The 22,924-nt window shown below is 31.1% G+C and overlaps 2 protein-coding genes across 4 annotated transcripts in view; one reads left to right on the forward strand and one right to left on the reverse strand.

Moving 5' to 3' along the window:
• The window catches only part of LOC127714088 (heat shock 70 kDa protein 12B-like), a 181,878-nt gene that overhangs the window by 47,448 nt on the left and 111,506 nt on the right, over nucleotides 1–22,924 (reverse strand). The window lies entirely within an intron of this gene.
• LOC127714095 (glycine receptor subunit alpha-4-like) lies at nucleotides 2,809–15,389 on the forward strand. The gene is made up of 9 exons (XM_052220054.1): nucleotides 2,809–2,893; nucleotides 3,770–3,823; nucleotides 5,552–5,616; nucleotides 6,589–6,656; nucleotides 7,529–7,755; nucleotides 9,272–9,354; nucleotides 10,735–10,866; nucleotides 13,410–13,792; nucleotides 14,351–15,389. Exons 1-9 carry the CDS (start codon nucleotides 2,817–2,819, stop codon nucleotides 14,477–14,479), a joined length of 1,218 nt encoding a protein of 405 aa, XP_052076014.1. The 5' UTR covers nucleotides 2,809–2,816; the 3' UTR covers nucleotides 14,480–15,389.

A 22,924-nucleotide genomic window follows, 5' to 3' on the forward strand; every position in this document is an offset into this window, starting at 1 on the left:
AAAGTTTGGCGGATAGATAAAGAAGTCCACAAAATACTGAAAACTCAGCATCATAAACCCCACCAAACATTTGAGAGGAAAGGAGGTTCAACAGAAGATTAAGCAAAGTAGATGTGGCATGTTTGTTGATATACCAATTACATACTAGTCTGTATCAAGGCAGAACAGCTTAATCAAATTTGGAAACAGTATCAATGAATAAAAATACTGAAAGTCTTTTGGGCCGAGGGTTTTGCTTGATACTATTCTTCAGCGGTACGAGTCAGTCATTAAATAGTGTAAGGACAAGTTACGATTTTCAGAATCTTATGTTGAATGTTAATGCTTATATACCACAATAATGTTTGTGCTAAAAAAATATCCCCGTGCATGAGGTGTACAGGCATGCAATGAAATCATGCAAAATAATGACTTCGTGACTAGTTCATGCTTAGAAATAATATAGAGAACAGTCGTCGCCAAAAAGATATTTAAAAAAGTAATTTATGTTTCATCTAATCACTGCCGAAAACTATTTTGTGCGACGTTTAACCTTAATGTTCTTTTGTAATTAGCCTAATTTGGCTAAATAATTCTGACTTATGTAGCGTCTGACGTCATTTTATAGACGTCACAGTCAAATTTTGTCATCAAGGCTTGGCTTATATAGACATATTTTATGTAAAAAACGTTTTTTCTGATGCTGATGAATGTTTGTGATGACATCAGGCAATGTTATAATTTTTGTGAAATTACAGGGCCAAATAGGTCCAAAAATGTGCCTTGTCCTTTCCATAATTTACTGAATCTATTTTTATTTCACATGAGCATTAATGATTATATAAAATACACTAAAAGTTGTGGTAATTCTATATGAAAGCAACTGTCACTCCCATATAATTATACCATTGTCAGTTTTATTGTTTGTATGTAATGCCATAACCATTCAATGTAGATGTGTTTTCGCAAATAAATTTTGAATTGTCCATTTCATTGCTATATAACAAAATATTATAAACAATTATAGCAATGTTTTATTGAAAGACAGAGATTTTACATTATATTTTAATGATAGAGTTATAGATTTTGAAATGCATTTTAAAATCCGTTAACCATTTAGAAAAATATAGTAATAAAACACAGGACTTTTCAGGGAAATTACTTTGATTTGCAAGGCAACACAATTTGTTTTTCACTTCATAATAATCATTGTCCTAGAAGACGTGACAATCTTTTATTTCCTCAAACAAATAAGACGGCGATTGTTAAAAGAACAGACTTATAAATTGGTATGCTAGACGTGCGTTTTGATTGCATAAGACTCATCAATGGCGCTAGATTAAAAAAAGTACGAAGGATAGATTAAATACGAGGTTGAGCATTAAAAACCGAAAAGTTGTTTAAAATACACTTAAAGCATTATATGCCTGGGGGAACCTTAGTGTTTAGAGTAAGAGTTCTGAATGAGAATTTTTTTTTTAGCCAAAGATAATGTTTTTTTTTTTCGACCACGAGTCTGTGACGTCATATTAAGTTTTGCACGATTTATAAGTCTAACTTGAGTGCAAAAACTTTTTAAAAAATTTGTATTTGTTACACTTTTCTTATTTCGCGGATTTCATTATCTGCAGCAAGATAATAAGATTCTGAATATAGACCAATGAAATAGAAACGGAAACAAGCAAGTAAAAAGAACGAAAAGAAAAACATATCTAGGAGTCACCAGGCACGAACACAAAAATTGACAAAAGGTACAATGATATTAAATGTTATATATAAAACTGATAGTCTTTCCTGGAATAACATTACTATTACCATGATTATTAATAATTCTACGCTATGAAAGTAATTAGTGTCATACCATACTCCATTGATATTCAATAAAGAATTTCCACGCTACCAAAGAATTAATAATTCAGACTTCTATGAAAATACATACATACTTTAAACCGTCTCCGATTCAATTATTTAAAATCAATCTTTTTCAACAAATATTGCCGTTTTAATCTATATAATATTGCTTAATTTTTCATTTATTTTGATATCTACTACAGGTACTACAGGACCTTTTTGTTTAATTCATAGTTATTATGTTTATTTAGTGGTTAAATATATGTTGATCATTCCATTGCAGTACATCATATTTAGCTAAATACAGTTGCTTATTTCGAAAGGAATACTAAGGTCGATTGCATAAATTCAACAGGTGTGTATAATTAGAATTTAATGCAACATTTATCATATTGAATAGTTGCAATTGAAAGTTTTGATTTTATTGGAATAACTTGTGTATCAAATTTGTACTTAACTAGTAAATTTATTTTTTAGACTGACATTTTAAAAGAATGCAAGTCTAGTTAAAACAATTACAATTGATGCATCTTTAATAGAAAGGGGTGGACTTATGGCTTAAATGTTTCAATGGAAATTATAGAAAACAAAATTTCAAGGCTGTTATTTATCTTCATCTGAATGAAAATGTTATTGAATTAGTTATTTGCCACAGGAGAACACTGCAAAGGTTATATAATATAAACATATAGTTTATACGACGTTTTCTTATTTTCAGTTTCTTCCCAATGTACCACAATTTTCATGATACCATTAACACGCTGATCGATCTGTCCATCGTAATTACTAAAAGTAATTTAAAAAGCATTATACATTAATGAAAATGTGTATCTGTGTCCCAAAGGAGAAACATAAATAGAATTGTTAGAAATTTAAAAGGTTTGTAGCGCAGACCATGTTTTATCAGTAATCATATCATAGTTCACATTCTTTAAATGCTACAAAATAACTCAATTATATTTGATTTTTTTTAGAATTATTTAGAAATGCTTCTAACAACACTAACAATTGCCATATGTATTCATCAGAACATTGCTACATTCGACAGTATAGTATGTCAAAGGTAAGAATGTTATTTCTAATTAATTCTGAAAAAAGGTCGAATGGTTTCATAATATTCCTAACTTTTATTGGCTCACCATACTATATCTAGAACAAAAATAATTATGAGATGTTTCCTTTTGTCTACAATAACAGTTAAGTACAGGTTTTAACTACCTGTTCATCTAAGAACTATTACGTATAGGAGATTCGTATTCTGAAAAATTGTTAAAAAAAATATATAACTAAACAGCACATTGCTGGGATTCCTGACACTAAAACATATGGCGGGCAAATCCAGTTTTGACATTGTTCTAATCTCTCTCCCTATTATCTATGTCCAAGGAAGAACAAATGACACAGTCATAAAAATCTAGTAAAATTTTAGTAAAAATACACCCTTTATTTGAAGAAGTATATCAGAATACTCACATATACGTTGAACGAAAAACAAATGCTGTATATTTTATACAGTCTTACAATTAAAAAAAGGCAAGCTTACAATACTCTTACTTAAGATAATAATATAGACCCCATACAATTCTGATATTGCTTCCTTTAATTTTCTTTTACTTGGAAACATCAAACCATGAAAAATGAAAAAAATATGCAGTAAAAAGTGTTAAATTTTTTAAAATAATAACAACATTTTATTTCATAATGTTAGTTGGCAAATCTAAAAAAAAATTGCAAAACGTTACAAGTATAAACGTTAGCATAATTGAACGTTTGTAAATAGATGTATACAGCAGAACAGAAACGCACAACAACAAATCCCAATCTTGTTTGAATTATTCTCGACTCTCGTACATTCCCATAAAAACGTTTAGCTGTATGTAAGACTATTTAGCCGCCATTCAGTGATATTTTTACCATAAACTCTTTTGTTTCTATTTAGTTTTAACAGCACAAAAGACAATATAAGAGTAGAAGAAGAGGATGACATGATAAGGTAGTTTTTTCTTCAATTGATAAAACTGAAGTTTCCCATGTTGTGTTTTATATACTGTAGTTTGTCTTTTAATAATTTTCTCTTTTGCCATGGCGTTGTCACTTAATTTTCGATTTATGAGTTTGATTTTCCCTTTGGTAGCTTTCGCCTCTATTTTTAATGTCATTAACATACAAGTGCTCAAATTAACATATGGTCTATGTAAAACTGTCAAAATTGCGATCAATTATGAATTAAAGAGATATGAACTATACGTTAATAATACAGTAACACAACGGCATGGTTGGTCTCACAAATTATTTTTGAAGTTTACCGATTATTCCCACATACTTGCCATACAATTGTTTGCTGTCGGTGAATATCAAACACAACCGCTTAAGTCAACATTCGAACCTTATAAATAATGTGGATTGCTATGATATGTGTTCTTACGCTCACTATTAAAGACTTTCCAATATATCTGTTTTGTGGCAAATAAGTACACTTCAAAATAAATCGTTAGTACCTTAAATCTTTTCCCCTTATGTACACACATGCTGTTACAGGTTTTGACACATGTGAGTGTTGAAAAACAAATATTAAAAAAAGACATAATTTGTTAGATTTTTAAATAATGAATAATGTAGGGTATAGCTTGGATTTACTACGGAATGTAATGCATAGATATTCTGGATGACCAGTAATCCGGAAAGCTGACTACCAAATGTATGGAACGGCAAATTATCGGGTAGTTTATTATTATCCCGAAAATTATATAAAAAAATAGGTTTTTTGTAGATAATAGTTTTAACAAAGTTTGAAATGCATTGAGAAGATACATAAAATGTCAAGCCAGGTAAAAAAAACTCTATAGGAGTGAGACCGTGTGCGTCGAACGGGTGAGGATTTCATGAAACATAGCACAACAACAATTATCAGCAATACAATATCTACATAAATCCTAATATAACTAAAATTTAAGGAGTTATTTTAACCAGAAAATTATCAACAATACGAAATGTTCAAAAATGCTGTAAGGCTGAAATCATTGGGTGGCTCGTTGTTGAAGTTATTGATTTTAAATGATGATTTTTTTTACTAATTTTCATAATTTTGTCAATTATCTGAAAATCTATAATATTTGGGTAGAAACTGCAAACAATTAAAAGTGATCACCCATACAAAGCCTATAAAAATGCCAATATGACCAACCCATTGAATGACACATTCAAAAGTTATTGTCCTTTGAATTGTTACTTATTGCCATGTATTTGTAGAACATCTGGAAAACTATAATAGATAGATAGACTGTAAACAGAAATTTTATCGGCAAAACGAGATGTACAAAAATGTCAATTCGACTGAAATTTTTAAACGACTCCTTATAGTATGTATTGCCCTCAAACGGCGATTTTGTTTTAAATCAAGTTTTAGAATTCTGCAATTGTCTCGAAAATTTTAATATACAAAATATAGCAGTGAAAACTCATCAAAGATACCACGCTCGAATTAAAACAGTTGGAATACCAAATGAAATATTGCCACAAAGAAATTTATAAACAAGCAATGGCAATTCATTTTACAAGGTGAGCGATTCAGGCTCTAATGAGCCTTTTGTTAAATTATATAAAGGGTGTAATTGTGAGGTGTAAACATCCTTGTATATCTGAAATATATCATTTGTACAAACTACTGTTTAAAACAATGTTATTTTCGCAAGGAAATTTTCATATCATGACATTTTTAAAGGGAGACCATAATAAAGACCATCCTATCAAGATACGACAAAAGGTACCCACCACGGTATAATTCAGGTACGTAAGCAAGGACATCTTTTGTTATAACAATCCTACACAACACTTTAATCGAAACTATATCGTGTAGTGTATATATCCTATCTATCACAAATTCATGATCTTGATCTCCTAGAACCAAATAACTTTTTTCACAGAGCATTTTATCCCCTCGAAAGTTGCTTGACCGTTATGAATTATCGTGTAACAGATGACCACGGATATATTCCAATTGTCGTAACCACAATCATGGCCTCTTCTTTGATTAGCGACATCACCGAATGAGACTTTTCAACGGATTTGTACCTGCATGAATAAAGGCAACAGTAGTATACCGCTATTCGAAACTCAAAAAGTGCCACATGTGGAGTATGAACTGCTTAACCTTCCCGGAGCAACTGAGTTTACCCGCGTTGTTTGGTGGGGGTACGTGTTATTCAATCTTTAGTTTTGTAAGTAGGGTTTTATGAACGTATTCGTCGTGTTGGTTTTTTATTTGCCGTGGGACTGTCAGCTTTTTTTTCCTATTATGAGTTTTGAATGTTCCCATGGTATCTTCCGTCTCTTTTGTAATCGCATTTTCATAATAATAATACTTTAAAATATATATCTTAAAGAAGCCTTGGTTTAAAATCATTTTCGTCAAAAAAAAACCAAAAAAAATCACCTCTCTACTTAAGAAATCAAACGAATCGTATAAAGAAACGCTAGCCTCTGAATATCATATTAAATGTGAATATGAAACGACACGATAAGTCATTTTCCATTGTGTAACTGTTGAACTTGTATCTCACAGCTTCAATAAAAGAATACACCATATATTCTTATTTCCTTTTTTGTTTCCTGAACACAATACTAAAATAAGTTAACTGTTGGCTTGCCAACTTAGTATACAACTTTGTAAATGCAAAAGTCACAAATGAACTGGTATATAAACATTGCGATGTTACCAGAAACCTATTTATCTCCTGATGTTTTCCATGCATTCTGCAGAAATTCCCACAGAGGTCAAAGTACAAATGTATGTTGTTGGCGTATTTGGAATTGACGAATCAGAAATGGTAAGTATTATAGAAAGAAATGTATAATGATAATCATAACCAACAATACGCAATCAAGAAATGACTAGCAAATGAGCAATATTATCTACATTTTAAGCAATAAAATATAAATTATATGTATCGTCAAAGATTCTTTTAACTGTCGACCAACGGAATATGTCAACCTAAATAACAAATAATATAACTCGACTTAAAGTTGAGAAAATATTTGTAAAGATACTTCATTAAGCAGGACAAGAAGGAGGAAAAATAATCAATATATGTTTCTGAAGATTTTCGCCAAGAGTAGAAAAGAGTCGAAAGATACCAAAGGGTCACTCGGTTTAGCGATATTTATAGTTCTTATGGGTTTATTTTTTGTACTTTGGGTACATTTCGACATTTAATTTTCCTTTTTAAGGGGTTGTCGAATATAAACAAAATACTATATGTTCACTCCATTAAAGAAGGAAACAACAGTATTTCTATCACAAACGTGATATTCAGTGCACAATGAATAAATAATGATAAAATGTGGTATACTTTTGTAAATAGGGGTGTAATCGTGAACGCCTGAAGTAATTTTTCCGCAATTGGAGTTAAATGTATAAAGATTATAATTACTGATTAGCTTTTCGTTAATCAACACTGAAAACAGTTTTGTTGAAAAAGGCACATGATGCATCGACATTTTGATCTATCAAGATAAGTGCACATTAAAACATAACTTTAATTTATTTGCATTGTAAATGTACATACCTAATCTTTTTGTACATTGGTATAAGTGCATCATTTAATTAAAGCCTGCATGATGTAAAATGACAAAAACGACATAAAAGTACGTATTTAAATGTCACTTGGTACGTAGTTAATTATGTGAATTAATTCCACAGAAATTTTCTATGAGTATGTACCTCAGACAACAATGGATAGATCCACGATTGACGTTTTCCGCTCCTTCAGAAATCAGCAGAATCGAACTAGACCACTCTATCCAAGACTGTATATGGGTTCCTGATTTATCGTTCATGACTGACATGGATACACAAATTCATGAAGTTACTGTTCCTAACAAGATGATGTTTCTACACCCGAATGGTTTTGTATCGTATAGTTTAAGGTATAAAAAATGTATTAACAAAATTACTGAACTCTAAGGTAAAGTCATAAGTCCATAAGCAAATTCAAGCGCTTGACTATATCAACCAACACGGAACGACTGGAAAACAACTGTCATTTTCCCGATTTTGTACAGGCATAAGTTATCATTAGATATCTCCTTGTCCCATATATATATATATATATTAAACATATGGGTAAAATAAGGACATTGTAAACCATGAAACTAGAAGTCACATTAAAAGTAAAGATTTCGGAAATACATAAAGATGTCCTCGCTGCTTCGAATCAATAGTAATATTGTCAAATTTACTTAGTACATGAAAGCTTTACATTGTGGTGACATAAACAAACGAATAAAGATTTCGGCAATAGCAACGAACACGATTTTCGTTATCTCCTAATTATTTGTCACACACATATACACAAACACACACAAATGTATCAATATTTATTAACAAAGCTAAGTGTGTGACATCACGTATTTGAAAACTGTATGACAGAAGTTCTCTATCGCAAAATATAGGTAATGCACGCAATCGCAAAAACGCATAATTAGTCTGAGAGTAAGCCCAAAAGTGGCACATTTGTGTTCTCCCAACAATTTGAAGATGGCGGTTTAACTTCCAAATGACAATTAATTGCACATTCGGATCGATAACGTAATAATTCGATAGATTATGAAACCTTATTTGATATGAGCTTTTTTTTTATTCTACTACTCCACAACGTAACAGTCCGTTGTAAGACACGTCAACCTACCCATGCAATAACATTATTTCCACTCTACTCCACGCAGTCTTATTCCTTAAAATGCCGTGTGCTAACAAAAAAGTAGAAAATACCAAATATATAGTTTTTGTTTTGATCTGGCCGAGGATGAAACTAACGACATTTGGCACTCGATTCGATCACGGTACCACGAGAACACCAATGGTAACAGTGGAATTTGAGTCCATGACATGTGTCATCGAATAAACAATAACTGTACAGGGCTTACATCACACATTACGATAAACGTTGTATGTAGCTACTGTGGTAACACCACCTTCATTGTGTCCAGCTACTAGACCACTAGGCAAACTAGGCTATAAAAATACAGCTTTCGTTAGTAAAATAATGCCTTTCCATGTTACCTTATAAAGGGGTGACACACAGTACATGATGTATTAGGTTATGATGGTATGATACTTTGCAAATCTCCTGTTTTCTGTCTGTTGTAAGGGAATATAATACTTCCAAGAAGTTCCATAGATTGTCTTTTTCATATTTGTTTTTGACATGGTGTTCATTGTCTGTCTTTAGCACATGACTTTAATTGTTTCCTGTATGTATCATTTTTTGTCCTAATATCTTCAAAATAAAGTCAAACTTGAGGGCAAGTAGCCCACGATATCCAATATGAGGCCAACGTTGAATGTTAAGACAGTGTAAATTTATATATGGTTCAATATTTTTCATTTTAAACGGTTGTATTACTATCATTTGACTGTAACGATATATTTGATGATTTTCAGAGTAACTGGAACATTTACTTGTTTCATGCACTTACAAACGTTTCCATTTGACGAACAGTCATGCTTATTGGAGATGGAGAGTTGTAAGTATAATAATATCTATATTCTAAACGTAAGGTGGTCCCAAACACCTTGACTAAAATTTGGCTTTTTTAATTATCATACAATTTAGACAAAATATATACTTTGACACTTTAGAAAAAATAGAAAATTCAAAAAACTTGAACAACACACTTTATTGGAAAAAAATCATTGAATATATAGCAATTTGACTTATTTTGTTCATGGAGAAGCTTAATATTGCCTTAACAATAGAACGTGATTAAAACTGTAAGCAGATTTTTACAGAGTTATCTCCCTCTAATGTTATGTAACACCTTAAGGTTCTTTATTGTAGATTTTGAATGAAATAATATTTATATGATTATTCAATTGTTTTGTTTGGAAATTCTTCGACATAATAAGCAAACCTATTTAATGATTATTTTTTAATACAAAGAAAGTATGATACAATATGTTTACACTTGAATCAAGAAAAATTACTTTTGATCCAAGAAAGTTAACTTTACATTCTGGCGAAATGGGTTAATATTTTTCCGAATCGGGATAAAAATGACACTGCTTAGACACTGATGATGTATTTACAAAGTTCTTTCATTCATTTACTGATCAATGGGTTATTTTGAGATGTCATATTGAAAAACAAAGAGTACAGGAAATGATTATTTTTTTTTTATAAATTCAGTTAAGTTTATGTTAGTTTGCAAACTAACTGAAAAGACTTTTTTTTATGGATTTCTTAAAATTTGTAAAAAATTGGTCTACTGAGAAAATTGTCGTGCGAATAGTTAAGATATGATATTTTGCTCCTCGATAGCATGAAAATTAATTGCCTCTTTCGTAAAGTTTTTGTTTCCAGATTTGTTTTTCGAATTTTATTATGAATCTTTTTACCATGTCAACAAAAACTAAAATATGAAGTTACTAGCTTTCGCTCAGACATCTTTAGAAAATAAAATTCACGCTTTTGTTGGGAACGAATATTTTTGTTTTGAATTGTACTTGAGATTATTATACAGTACTCCCTTCCTGGAAATGTAATTGTATTCGTTTAATCTTTCTTTAAATTTAGAATTAGGAATACATGTGTAAAGGGTGACATAGACATTTTGATTGTAAGCAAGGTTACACATGTTACATTATTCTCTTGTAGTAGACATGAAAACTAAACTATTTTATTTCATTATAAAATAATTTTGACAAATGTATAGTGAATACATTGCATGGCTTACTGCTATTACGCAGCTTTTATGACATTTATAGAATTTGGGGAAATCCACTGTAGTTAGGGACATTGCTTCAAAAAAATAAAAATGCAACCCTTTATTACTAATTCATCAGGTAGTTTTCATAAGTAAAAGATCACCATTGCAGTGTTAACTTTTACTCTGATTCCTTTTTAGATGGGTTTTCAGCATCTACAGTTAGTTTACGGTGGATGGAGCCTGCTATGACATTTAAAGATGGTATTGTTAACAGTCAATTTACTATAAAAGCATCTGAATCATATATTTGTGATAAGGAATATCCATCAGGTAAAACTATTTTAATTGTTAAACTAATTTGAAAATTAAATAACAATAGAAATTAAAACATGATAAGGTGATTATCAAAACGTAGAACAGGAACTGCTTACTATCTTGGAGCATCTGAGTTCATTCATCCCCTGTTTAGTGTTGCTTAATCTTTTATTTCTGTATTGTTTTATTACTGTTGTTTGCCTATAAAACGTTTTTCTATTCATCCGTAGTGTTGTGTGTTCAAATTTGACTTATGGTTTTTGATTGCAATCTTTTTATCCTTGCCCTCTTCTTAAATTTGTATATGCATATTAAGCTTCATTCCAATCATTCATACACGTACGAAAAATTAATTTATATACAGTTATGATCGAGATGAAAATTTTTAACAATTCAAAATCTAATTAAAACGTTGGCATGACGAAATAAGGAATAAAACATTACATTTATCGACGAAATTAAATGGCTCGGTACTTATCCATCCCGCCAATGTGTTGTTGTGCTGTGGTCATTTCTTGTATTGTTGTCTTTCATGTTTACATTTGTGCTTTATCTATATGCCATTTTGATTTTCCTTGTTGGCATATTTGTTTGTTTTTATGGTGATTAAGATTATAACACAATGTTGACTGCTGTACCTCTATTTTTGACTGTTTTACCAGTTTTTCTGTTTGTTTTGTTTACATATTGTTTTCAATATAATGGAATAGTATGCAACTGTCATGCAAGTGAGAGGTTTAGCTATCTATAAAACCAGGTTTAATTCACCATTTTCTGCATAAGGAAATGCCTGTACCGAGTCAGGAATATGACAGTTGTTTTCCATTCGTTTGGTGTTTTTGAGCTTTTAATTTTGCCATTTGATAAGGGACTTTCCGATTTGAATTTTCCTTGGGATTCGGTATTTTTGTTATTTTACTTTTTACATTCCTTTAAATAAATTAGAAAAAGTTGAGTAAACTTCGTAAAATATCTTTTTTTGGGGTGCAAATTCTAGATTCTATAGATTTGTAAACATATTTTCAGATGGGTTAAACAGTTTAGTTTTATTAGTTTTAATTGTAAAATGTGAGGTTCGTCGAACAATGAGGTCACTGAGACTTAACTGCTTACATGTTTCCTACTATTTTTCTTTGGCTTGTTTTTTTACAAGAAATCATTAGAAATTTGAAAGTAGAGAACCGAGGTAAAGTATATAAAACCTGAATGTTCCCCACTGTAAATTATAAAAAAAGAACAAATAAGTATTAACAAAAACGTGTTGCTCAGTCTTCAGTTTTATATGTTGTGTTTTTTGTACTGTTGTTTGTCTTTTCGTTCTTTTTATTTGCCACAACATTGTCAATTTGTGTTTTATTTATGAGTTTGAATATCACTTTGGTATTTTTCGGCTCTCTCTTATACTGATCTCCAAAAAGTTTTAAAAAGAAGGAAGTCTATAAAAACTGACAAACTAAAGCTTAGCAAGTTTATAATAAGTATCATAAGTCATGATTTACTGCACTATACTTTTCAACCATCTTACTTCTCAATAAATAACTGATTTATGAATGTCTTGTTTGCTTTTTTGTAACCATTTTACCTATATTTTGCTCATAGTTTTTGTGCTTTGAAGATTCATAAGATAGAAAATAATGAAAGAATAAAAAAACAAAATAGGATGTTTGGACAATTTTTTGTGCACTTAAGAAGCATTCGCCCTGTAGTCAAAACCTAGACAAAGGCATTGGTATACATGTTAATTGTGATATACTATATACTTTCGTTTCTATGTATTTATACATCTTTGGCTTTCAAATGTTTGTGTTTGAGAGATCATGATGGTGGTAAATGGAAAAAAGCGTTTCGTGCTTATGAAATTAGAAAAAGAGTTATTTTCATTTACAAATGACAAAAGCAAATCTTAGACTAAGTTACTGTGGAAAATATGATCATCTACAGGAATTTCAGAAGGTAAATTTCAATTATTTTGAATTGTAGATTTTATTTCTTCAAAAATTGTGATCGTTGCTTTCACTGATGGAAAGGATCCCAAAGTAGAACTTCGACGAAGTCAAAAATGCCGAATGGCTACACCAAAAGATATATGGGTTTAAAAAAAGCTTTTTATTGCTATGCCTCTCCAAACTTATTTATACCAACTTCAATAAGAATGCCAGGTAGCACTCCTGTTCGCAAGGTGTCTGTTTCAGGAGATTGTTAAAGTGATAAAAATTACTGAAATGCATTATTGAAAAGTTTCTTACGGAGAAAGTGTAAAATTCCGTATAACTTACCTTACAATAGTGAATTGCATGCCGAACAAGATAAAACAAACAATGATGGATCTTATTATAATACAAAAGGTTATCTACACAGAATCCGATGAGTACTAAAAATCGTCAATGTATTGAACAAAATGATTAATCTTTGAAATTTATGTTCAAAACTTTTAATCGGAATTGCGACTTGTAGCTAACATTATTTTTGGGCTGTTAAATGTGTTTTGCTGTTTATTCGTAATTATTTGGAACTAATCTGGACGTCGATTAATATAAATGTTTTTGAATTATTTCCAGGAAACTATACGTGTATTGGTGTCAACGTAAACCTGAAACGGGAATATGGATTCTATCTAATTCAAGTTTATGCACCATCTGCATTAATAGTTGTGCTTTCATGGGTATCTTTCTGGTTGAACACAGACGCTATACCAGCCAGAGTATCTCTTGGTATTTTAACAGTATTGTCAGTGTCCACTAATGGTCATTTCAGTGTAGGATTAACACAGCGTGTTTCATATGTGAGGGCCATAGACATATGGAATGTTGTGTGTTTGTTGTTTGTTTTCGGTGCAATGATAGAATACGCATATGTTGCTATGATTGAACGAGTGGAGGAAAGAAGAACAATAGAACGATTAAGAACAATACAGAACCCTCACACAATATTGAATGGACAGGTATATTTACGGTTATTATAAAATAAAAGAGTTACAGCTATATGATAAGTATATTTAGTAATGATAATACTGATTTAAACAATTGTGTTTCATTTGATTCATCAATATAGGAATTGGTAAGAAATTAACAAGAATCTCTTATATAAAAGATAGGCAAACGACACCAAAGTGTTATTCAAACTCAAGTCGACGACAAACTGACAACACCATGGCAAACACAACATAGAAAACTCAAGACCATGCAACACGAATTCTACTAAAAATCAGGGCAATCTCAGATACTTTGGAAGGATAAGCAAATCCCGATTCCGATAATTTGATTGATTCATAATCGTACAAAAAAGATCAACAACGATATAACAAACTGCAAATATAAAGCTAAGCTGTCATCGAAAACTGTACACCTTCATCTTGTATTGTAACAAGAACAATAGCATGAAAGCTTTGAACTTAGGTCAATTCAACAATCTGCACACAGCGCTAGTTCACTAACAACACGCATTTAATTCCGTTGAATGTTTGAATTAGCGTTAACTTGTTCTTTTGTTAATTGATTAGGTCAGGAATACCAAGCAAGACACAAAGAGAAAGGACACTGCAAGATCTATTGACAAATTATCAAGAGCATTTTTTCCGCTTGTGTTTATTATATTCAATATCATATACTGGCTGTATTATATGATATGACATCACATTTGGCTAATTGTAGATTTTACATATAGATTTATCAGTTGTGACATTTATTACTAATATATTCACATCAACTACAAAAATTTTTTTGTTGACGTCATGTCAAATTTACTATCAACTTCAACTTATTTGTTGGCGTGTTTGTTAGTTTTATTTGTATGTGTGTTTGATTTTTTTAGTCAGTTGTGTTCTATGTCTGTGATGTATGTTTACACAGTTTGGGCTGCTGGGTCCCAATTATTATCACATTAACTTATTGTGTGTGTTTGTGATGCTCATTCAATTGGGTTCATATAACATAACTATAAACAACCGTCATACAAGTTGGTCGGGGTCGTGTTGCTCAGTCTTAGTCAAAGAAATCACGATCATATAAACGTACTCAGAAGCTTGTTGTTCAGTGGTTGTCGTTTGTTGGTGTGTGTTAAAGGTGTTTCTCGTTTCTAGTTTTTTATATAGATAAGACCGTTGGTTTTTATGATTGTATTGTTTTACACTAGTTTTTTTGGGGCCCTTTATAGCTTGCTGCTCGGCGTGAGCCAAGGCTCCGTGTTGAAAGCCGTACTTAGACCTATAATTGTTAACTTTCTTTACATTGTGACTTGGATGGAGAGTTGTCTCATTGGCAATGATACCACATCTTTATTTCTATTGCATTATTTTTCGACTTTTTTTTATAGGAGTTAACCTTTGTTAATCAAAACACAACTAAATACTGAAATAGGTAAAAACAATAGAAAAGTAAAAAAAACTCAAAGGAAAATTCAGAACGGAAAGTCCCTTAACAAATGGCAAAATCAAAAGCTCAAACACATCAAACAAATTGAAAACAACTGTCATATTCCTGACATGGTACATGCATTTCCTTATGTAGAAAATGGTGGATTAAACCTTGGTTTATTGCTAGCTTAACTTCTCACTTGTATGAGAGTCACATAGAATAAAGTTATATTGACAACAATATGAGACCTAAACAAACAGTCACGATAGGTAAAATGTCAAAATTTGGGAATCAGCAGTCAACATTGTGTTATAACCTTAATCACTTAAAAACAAACATTGCCAATTATTTCAACAAAGAAAAACAAAATGGCATCAAACAAGCTAAAACGAAGGACAAGAAAACAAAAAAAATGATGTATATAAACCGATATTACCAATAATGTACTGAACAGTAAACGTTAAAAATATCAAAAGACAAATAAAAAGAACACTATAACACGTAATTAAGATAATAAACAACTTCAGTACCTAGAATCTATACTTCAAGACCATCATGTATTATTTGGGAAGTTGATACGGAGTATTTATCAACAAGGACTTTGTATCTTGCGATTAACTTTTTTTTAGAAATAGTACGAAACGTTATTTGACATAAATGTTCTTCATCAACTCTCTGCTCAGACCTTTTATAAAGAGTAGCAGCTTCAAGCTCTTGAATGCCGAACGAGTTGGGTAATTTATATCCCATGTGTAGGTAAAGTTGGTATTTTGCTGCAAAGGTGGGGATATTTATAATTTCAAAATTAGAATCGTCTCGTTTGTCATAGATTTTGGTACTGAGATGACCGATTATGTCAAATTCGAGGTATAAGTCTAAAAATGACGCCGTGTTTGTTGTTTCTTTGATTTTAATTCGGAAGGATATATAAATGAAACCCAATCAGAAAAGTTTGAATTGATAATGGAAAGAATAACATGAATTTATTTGTAGGTGAAATAAAATGATCATGGTTCTTTGATCTTCTTGTTTTTGATAAGAGTCTGAAGTATCTCCGACTCATATGAAAATAAGAAGAGGTTAACAAAGAGAGGCGCAAAATTCGTTTCCATAGGAATCCCGACAATATTTTGCAAACGAAAACTCAAAATTCACCAAATATGTTGTTAATAAGAATCTGCAGCATACTAACCGCTGGTTCCTCGGTGTAGCTTTTTTATACCTTTTTGTTCATTATTAACAAAATATGCCGCATGGTATCACAAAGCAATAAATGTATAGCATATGCAAATTTTAGTTCGACCAATTTAGAGCTTGACATAATGGCCTACTTCGAGAGCTATCTATAATTAATATATAGTTAAACTAGAGTTCACCAAAATTAACTTTAGTTCGACCATAATAAGGTCACCACCAAACTATAGTTCGACCCGGTTCTGCTCGGGTTTCTCAATTTTGTAAAATGGCCGACAATTGTGGCGAGGCCATTAGATTAATCTGAAAATGTTGTATCTAACTCCCAACATTTTCCTATAATTATCTAAAACACGGCAAGATGCACTTTTTTCATGTTGTTTGTTGTTTTGATATGATTTAACCTGAATAATATAATCCACATCAGAAATATGGGTGATCATATCGTGTTATATTTCATTGATGATGTCATTATGGTCGAGCAAAAGTTAACTTATTTTTATTCGACAAAACGTGCGTTTAGTTTGTTGAATTTGGAGGTAGACTTATTCAACAAATTGCCGGCATTCCTATGGGAACGAACTGTGCGCCTCTCCTTGTCGACCTCTTCTTATTTTCATATGACCCGGAGTTCCTTCAGACAAATGACAAAAACAAAAAGATCAAAGAAGCAAGATCATTTAATTTCACATTCAGATATATTGATGATGTTCTTTCCATTAACAATCCAAATTTTTCTGATTGGGTTCTATTAATATATTCTCCAGAACAAGAAATAAAAAACAAAAAAAACAAAAAACAAAAAAAAAAACCAAACAGACAAGGCTTACCATGCCTCATTTTTAGACTTATACTAGTACCTCGAATTTGACATACGCGGTCATCTCAGTACCAAAATGTATGATTTTATTTTTTAATTACCAATTTCCCCCACCTTAGTAGCAATATACCAACTTCACCTGCATATTGGCTATACATTTCCCAATTCATTCGGTATTCAAGAAATTGCCGCTGCTACTCAGACATTGTAAAACGTCAACAGTGTCTGAGCAGAAGTTGATGAACCAGGGGTATGTCAAAGAACGTATCGTACTTTTTTTAAAAATACCAAGACCTTGTTGATAAATAATCCGTATCAACTTCACAAATAATACACGATGGTCTTGAAGTATAGATTCTATGTACTGACGTTGTTTATCATCTTAATAACGTAATATAGTATTCTTGTATTTTTCTTTGTAAATTATTACTTTTACAGTTTAGTCTATTTTTGGTAATATCCATTTGACGTGGCTCAGTACTTATACATCCCGTCATTGTGTTATTGTGCTATGGTAAATTTTTCTATTCTTGTCTTTCGTTTTTGCTAATGTGCTTTGTCTATATGCCTTTTTGTTTTTCTTTGTTGATATATTTGATTGTTTTACAGTGATTAAGATTATAACACAATTTGACTGACGTACCCCTATTTTTGACATTTTTACCTATTATGTCCGTTTGTTTTGTTCACACATTGTTGTCAATATAATTGAATTTTATGCGACTGTCATACAAGTGAGAGGTTAAGCTAGCTATAAAACCAGGTTTAATCCACCATTTTCTACTTAAGAAAATGCCTGTACCAAGTCATGAATATGACAGTTAATTATATTCGTTTGATGTGTTTGAGCTTTTGATTTAGCCATTTGATTTGAGACTTCCCCTTTTGAATTTTCCTCGGAGTTCGTTTTTTTTGTTAGTTAACTTTTTAGAGTTCAAAATTTGAATCCTAACTTTATTTGGCAAACTCTGAATTGACTATATTAACTATAGATAACGCCCGAAGTAGGGCTAGTCAACACCGTAATGTTTACAAAATATATACACGGGAAATGCGTTTTGCGAATTTATCAACTAGACATGCGCACTAATTCGATCTCAACTAACTAAACTATGGTAAACGCTCGAAGTAGGCCACTGTCTATGGTTGGAGACTATTTGTTAACCTTTAGATGTCTTATAGTTTTTGGTTGCTGTATCATTCAGGTACATATATAAATACGCATCTTATAATAAATAATCTTAATAAATGTGATGTAAATAGCAAAAATGTCTTTTCCTTTGTTTGAATAATTTACAATGTTTTTTCTTTTGGCCCTTTTTTTTCGATGTGTGTATTTTCAAACTCGATATGCCCGAGTCTGAAGTGTCTTTTATATTTCAACGAACAAAACCTATGTATGACTTACCTTACCTAAAATTACCTAAAACGTTTACTTAAAGGGAAAGTCCACGATTTTTTACTTATCATCTAAATATGTTCATCTTAACATAAAAAACACATTCACAAAGTTTTAAATTTATATTCTTTCTAATAACGGAGAAAATCAAGTATTTGTAACTTTTTTGGTTGACCTACGTCACTGGGTTGTGACGTTTTAACCCGATTTGTTGAATCATGGGAAAAAATAAAATCTGTTAAAGTCTTAATAGCTTATCAGAATTTTACGTAATTAAAAGCGCACAGATAACCGTTGGTCGTAGTTAATAACCACAATATAAGAATGAAAGAAAATGAATATGTGTGTACCATTTGTATTGATTGAATAAAACTTCCTATATGAAGTTATCTAAATATAAATATTTTCGAATTAATTTCATAAATTATTGTTGAGATTTTTTCATAAAATATCTGTTGAACACTTTGACTGATATTAAACGGTTTTATTTACCGTTATAACTTTGGTAACCATTTCAAGGCAAAATATTTGTGAACAGAGTGTGTATATTATTTTGTAAAGTCATTGTTTATTTATCGATTTGAGGAGAATTCGTTGGAACTTTACCTTGCAGCAATTTAGCCTCAGGCGTACACAGGTGTGAATTCAAGCGTACACAGGTGTGAATGTTGTCATTTTGAATGGATTAACAGAAAGAGTATAGCGTGTTTAATACACCAAGCTGAAATACCCGATGACAATAGAGAAACAATTATTAAAATGTATAAATTAATTGAAAATAAACATTCAATTTTTTTAATTCCGGAAGTGTATTTTGAAATGGAACAATTTTCGATTACGCTCTATGCAATTAGCATAAAATTAAAATATGAAGTTAAAAGAAAATTAATTTAACATTTCCCAATTAATAATTGCACATCTGTTTAATTTACTTTGCCGGAATTCTTTAACTTGTATTTAAATCTAGCGATGTTTAAATGCTAACAATCGAAAAACTATCGCAATTTAAAAGTTTTTATTGAAAAAATACAATAGTACAACATGCATGATTTTTTATCTTCTTTTTAAAACTTCATTCCTACATAATAAATTCAACTAACAATCTCTTAGAATAATGATTTGTGAAAAGAATGCCAATTATCATTTATTTCATTTATTATAAATCTAAGCTATTAAAATAATTGTTTATTCCGTCTGGAAATTTTTATTTTCTTTTTTTTTCTTTTGATCTGTTTTTTGTATGAGGTGTTCTAATTGTCTTTAACGGTTTGAGCATATGAAAATTAAATATAATCATTTTTATATTATATTATAATTTAGTGTAATACTCTACAGGGTAGCCGTCATTAATCCAAAATAGTAATTGTAGTAATTAATGGCATAGCTTAGTAATGTATTGCTGACAATGACGATTTTAGAACAGTTCGTCTCCTTGAAACAAGCTGTACTAATATACTTTTTCTGAGGTATAAGCGCCGTTGAAGACGAGCTCCAGATGTTCTTTCTAAAGGACAAAGCAGACTAATAGCGTATCGTTCGTTTGTTTGTTGGGTCAGGGGAGGCCAACCACTTGCCCAGAAAAACAGAATCACCATACAAGCATAGTTGTCAACACTATCGGAAAAGAGTTCCTATCGTCGGATGGGGTACACGAATGCTTCCAAGAATGAGTAAGTGACATGTCTGACTCTGAACAGTCAGTAAACGAACTGAACAATGATCTACAGACATCGACCTCTTATTCTTGATAGCATAAACTGCATGCATGTACGTTTATGAGAGCGATTATTTATCTTGTACCCGACGAAAACTTAATGCCTGCATGGTTATGTATCTTGCTATACGTTTTTATTGGTTTGGTGTGTGTTCACTCAAAATCGTAATTCAAAGATAATGTTTGTGAGATGTAATTTCACTTCTCAATACCGAATTTCGTCTATATATTTCACAAGTGTATACCACTGAGAAGCTCTGATTGTATATAATTCCTTTTTTTGTGTGGACCATCGTTGTTATCAGCAATATTTGATGAAGCAGATGATGATAGTAGAAAGCAATATGAGCGTATTATTTATCTTGTGTCTGACGAAAACTAAATGCCTGCATGGTTATATCTTGCCATTTTGTATTGGTTTGGTGGGTGTTCACTCAAAATCGTAATTCAAAAATTGTGGTTGTGAGATGTAGATTCACTGAATTTCGTCTATATATTTGTGACAAGTGTATACCACGGAGAAGCTCTAAAGGTATATTACTCCCATTTGGTTTGGGTGTGAACCATCGATGCTTACAGCAATATTTAATGAATAAGATGATGATAGTAGAAAGAAATATGAGCGTCATGTGGCAAATTAGACTATGAGTTATCTATCTGTATGAAAAGATTTCCAATACAACCATATTGAGTAGGATTTTTACATGCTATACTCGAGTCGTACTAGTGACACTACGATATAACAAATGGGATACTTAATTATTTTTAACCATGCTATGCAGAAACTTAACCCATCAAGTTAGCGCACGTGAATACCAATTTGGAACACGATGTGTGATTTTGTATAAAAATATCAAAGCGAGCAGTAACTTTGTCTAGCAAACCTTTTTTTATTATGCCTCTCTTTATCTCTTTTCCTTTACAATAACTATTACCCTTTTCGTCGATCATTCTCTATGTAGTATAATTTTCTCTAATCGGTTATTTTTTTTCACTATGCCACTCTATCTTCGTTCCTTTACAGTGACTGTTTCCCCTGTCGTTCTAATCCGTATAAAGATAGGGACATTAGACATAGAAGGAGCTCTCTTATCGTCAATAAATAAATATTTGATACTGACTATAAGTGCTGCATTACTTTATACTGCATGTTTGCCAATCGTCAAAAGCTTGCATTTGCGTGAAGAATTTTTTTTTTCAAAAGAAGGGTCCAGAATCATGACAAAACAGTAAATGTATTTCACAAATTTTTTTAAAGATCATGTTTATAAAATTTTTAAACTTATTATCAGCAAAAATAGTGGATAATATTATTATCAGAACATCATTCATTAACAGGTGGAATTATAATTTCAAACACGCACAAGATAAATAACGTCGAACACAAATATATGTGGTTCAATAAATGTTACCTGTGCACGTCGGGTACCTCAATTAAGAAGCCATGTATGGACCTGTATAATATATTGTGTAATAGGAATTTTTAGTCGACAGCATGTCACTGGAATTACCAAGGACGTGTATCTAATATACGTCCTTGGGATAACTAACTGAATGTGTCGCTCTGACACGACATCTATCAATAATTCTGACGTACCTATTATCAATTCGGGAGGAAGCCAAAATATATATATATATATATATATATATATATATATATAATAAGATAACGTAAATAAAATTCAAAAAGAAAAAAAAATATACATTTTTTTCCAAACATACCAGATAGGGTCACATATTTAACTGTAAAGTGTCTTTATAAGTGACAGTTCCGAATTGATCCCGTATCAATTTGATATAGATAAAAAACTTTTTTGATAAAAAAATGAGATGTCCAATATTTCGATATTTACATTTCTATAACCTGGGAATATTATACTATATCAACATATTTTGTCTTAGCTAAAACCTCTTCCTAACATTGCTCCCCGTCGATATCCGTTAAATATCATAATTTAAAAATGTTATTTATCGTATAACTTTATTAATTTAAAAAATTAACTTGACTAAATACGGAACTATTCTTTATATAAACCAATGCACTTTATATAAAAGAGGCATACTAATGAATCTTTTGTAAATCAGTGATTGTTACAAGAACACTGCATTTGTCTTTCTTTTAAATGAAACTTTTCTTCCTCATCAAATCTATATTTTATTGAATCAACGAGATCTTATCATATAAGGATTTGATAACTATAGCTATCAGAACTGCTAGGTTATTTTGTTATTAAAAAAAGTATAATTACCATCAAATCTCCCTCGAAACAAGATTGTTCAAAATGGTCTTCACACATCAACTTGTGCTTGCTATAGATCATAACTATTTTCTTTTTTTGTGGGTTAAGGAAAACTATTTAGACTTTTGTCATAACCTTATCGGACAGAACAACCGTACGCTTGATAAGACATTTTCACAATGGGTGATCATCTACGGTAATCCCCGATTGATGATGGGAGTTTTTAACGCACGGTCGGTAAATCCCCGATTCATTTTGGTCTTTGTGGTTTATAGATATCACGTGACTTTTTAGATCGAACATGCCGACAAGATGGCGATATGTCGAGAACTGATAGTGAATTTCAAAAATCGA

The sequence above is a fragment of the Mytilus californianus genome, unplaced genomic scaffold (genome assembly GCF_021869535.1).
Source record: "Mytilus californianus isolate M0D057914Y unplaced genomic scaffold, xbMytCali1.0.p SCAF_9, whole genome shotgun sequence".
Classification (NCBI taxonomy): domain Eukaryota; kingdom Metazoa; phylum Mollusca; class Bivalvia; order Mytilida; family Mytilidae; genus Mytilus; species Mytilus californianus.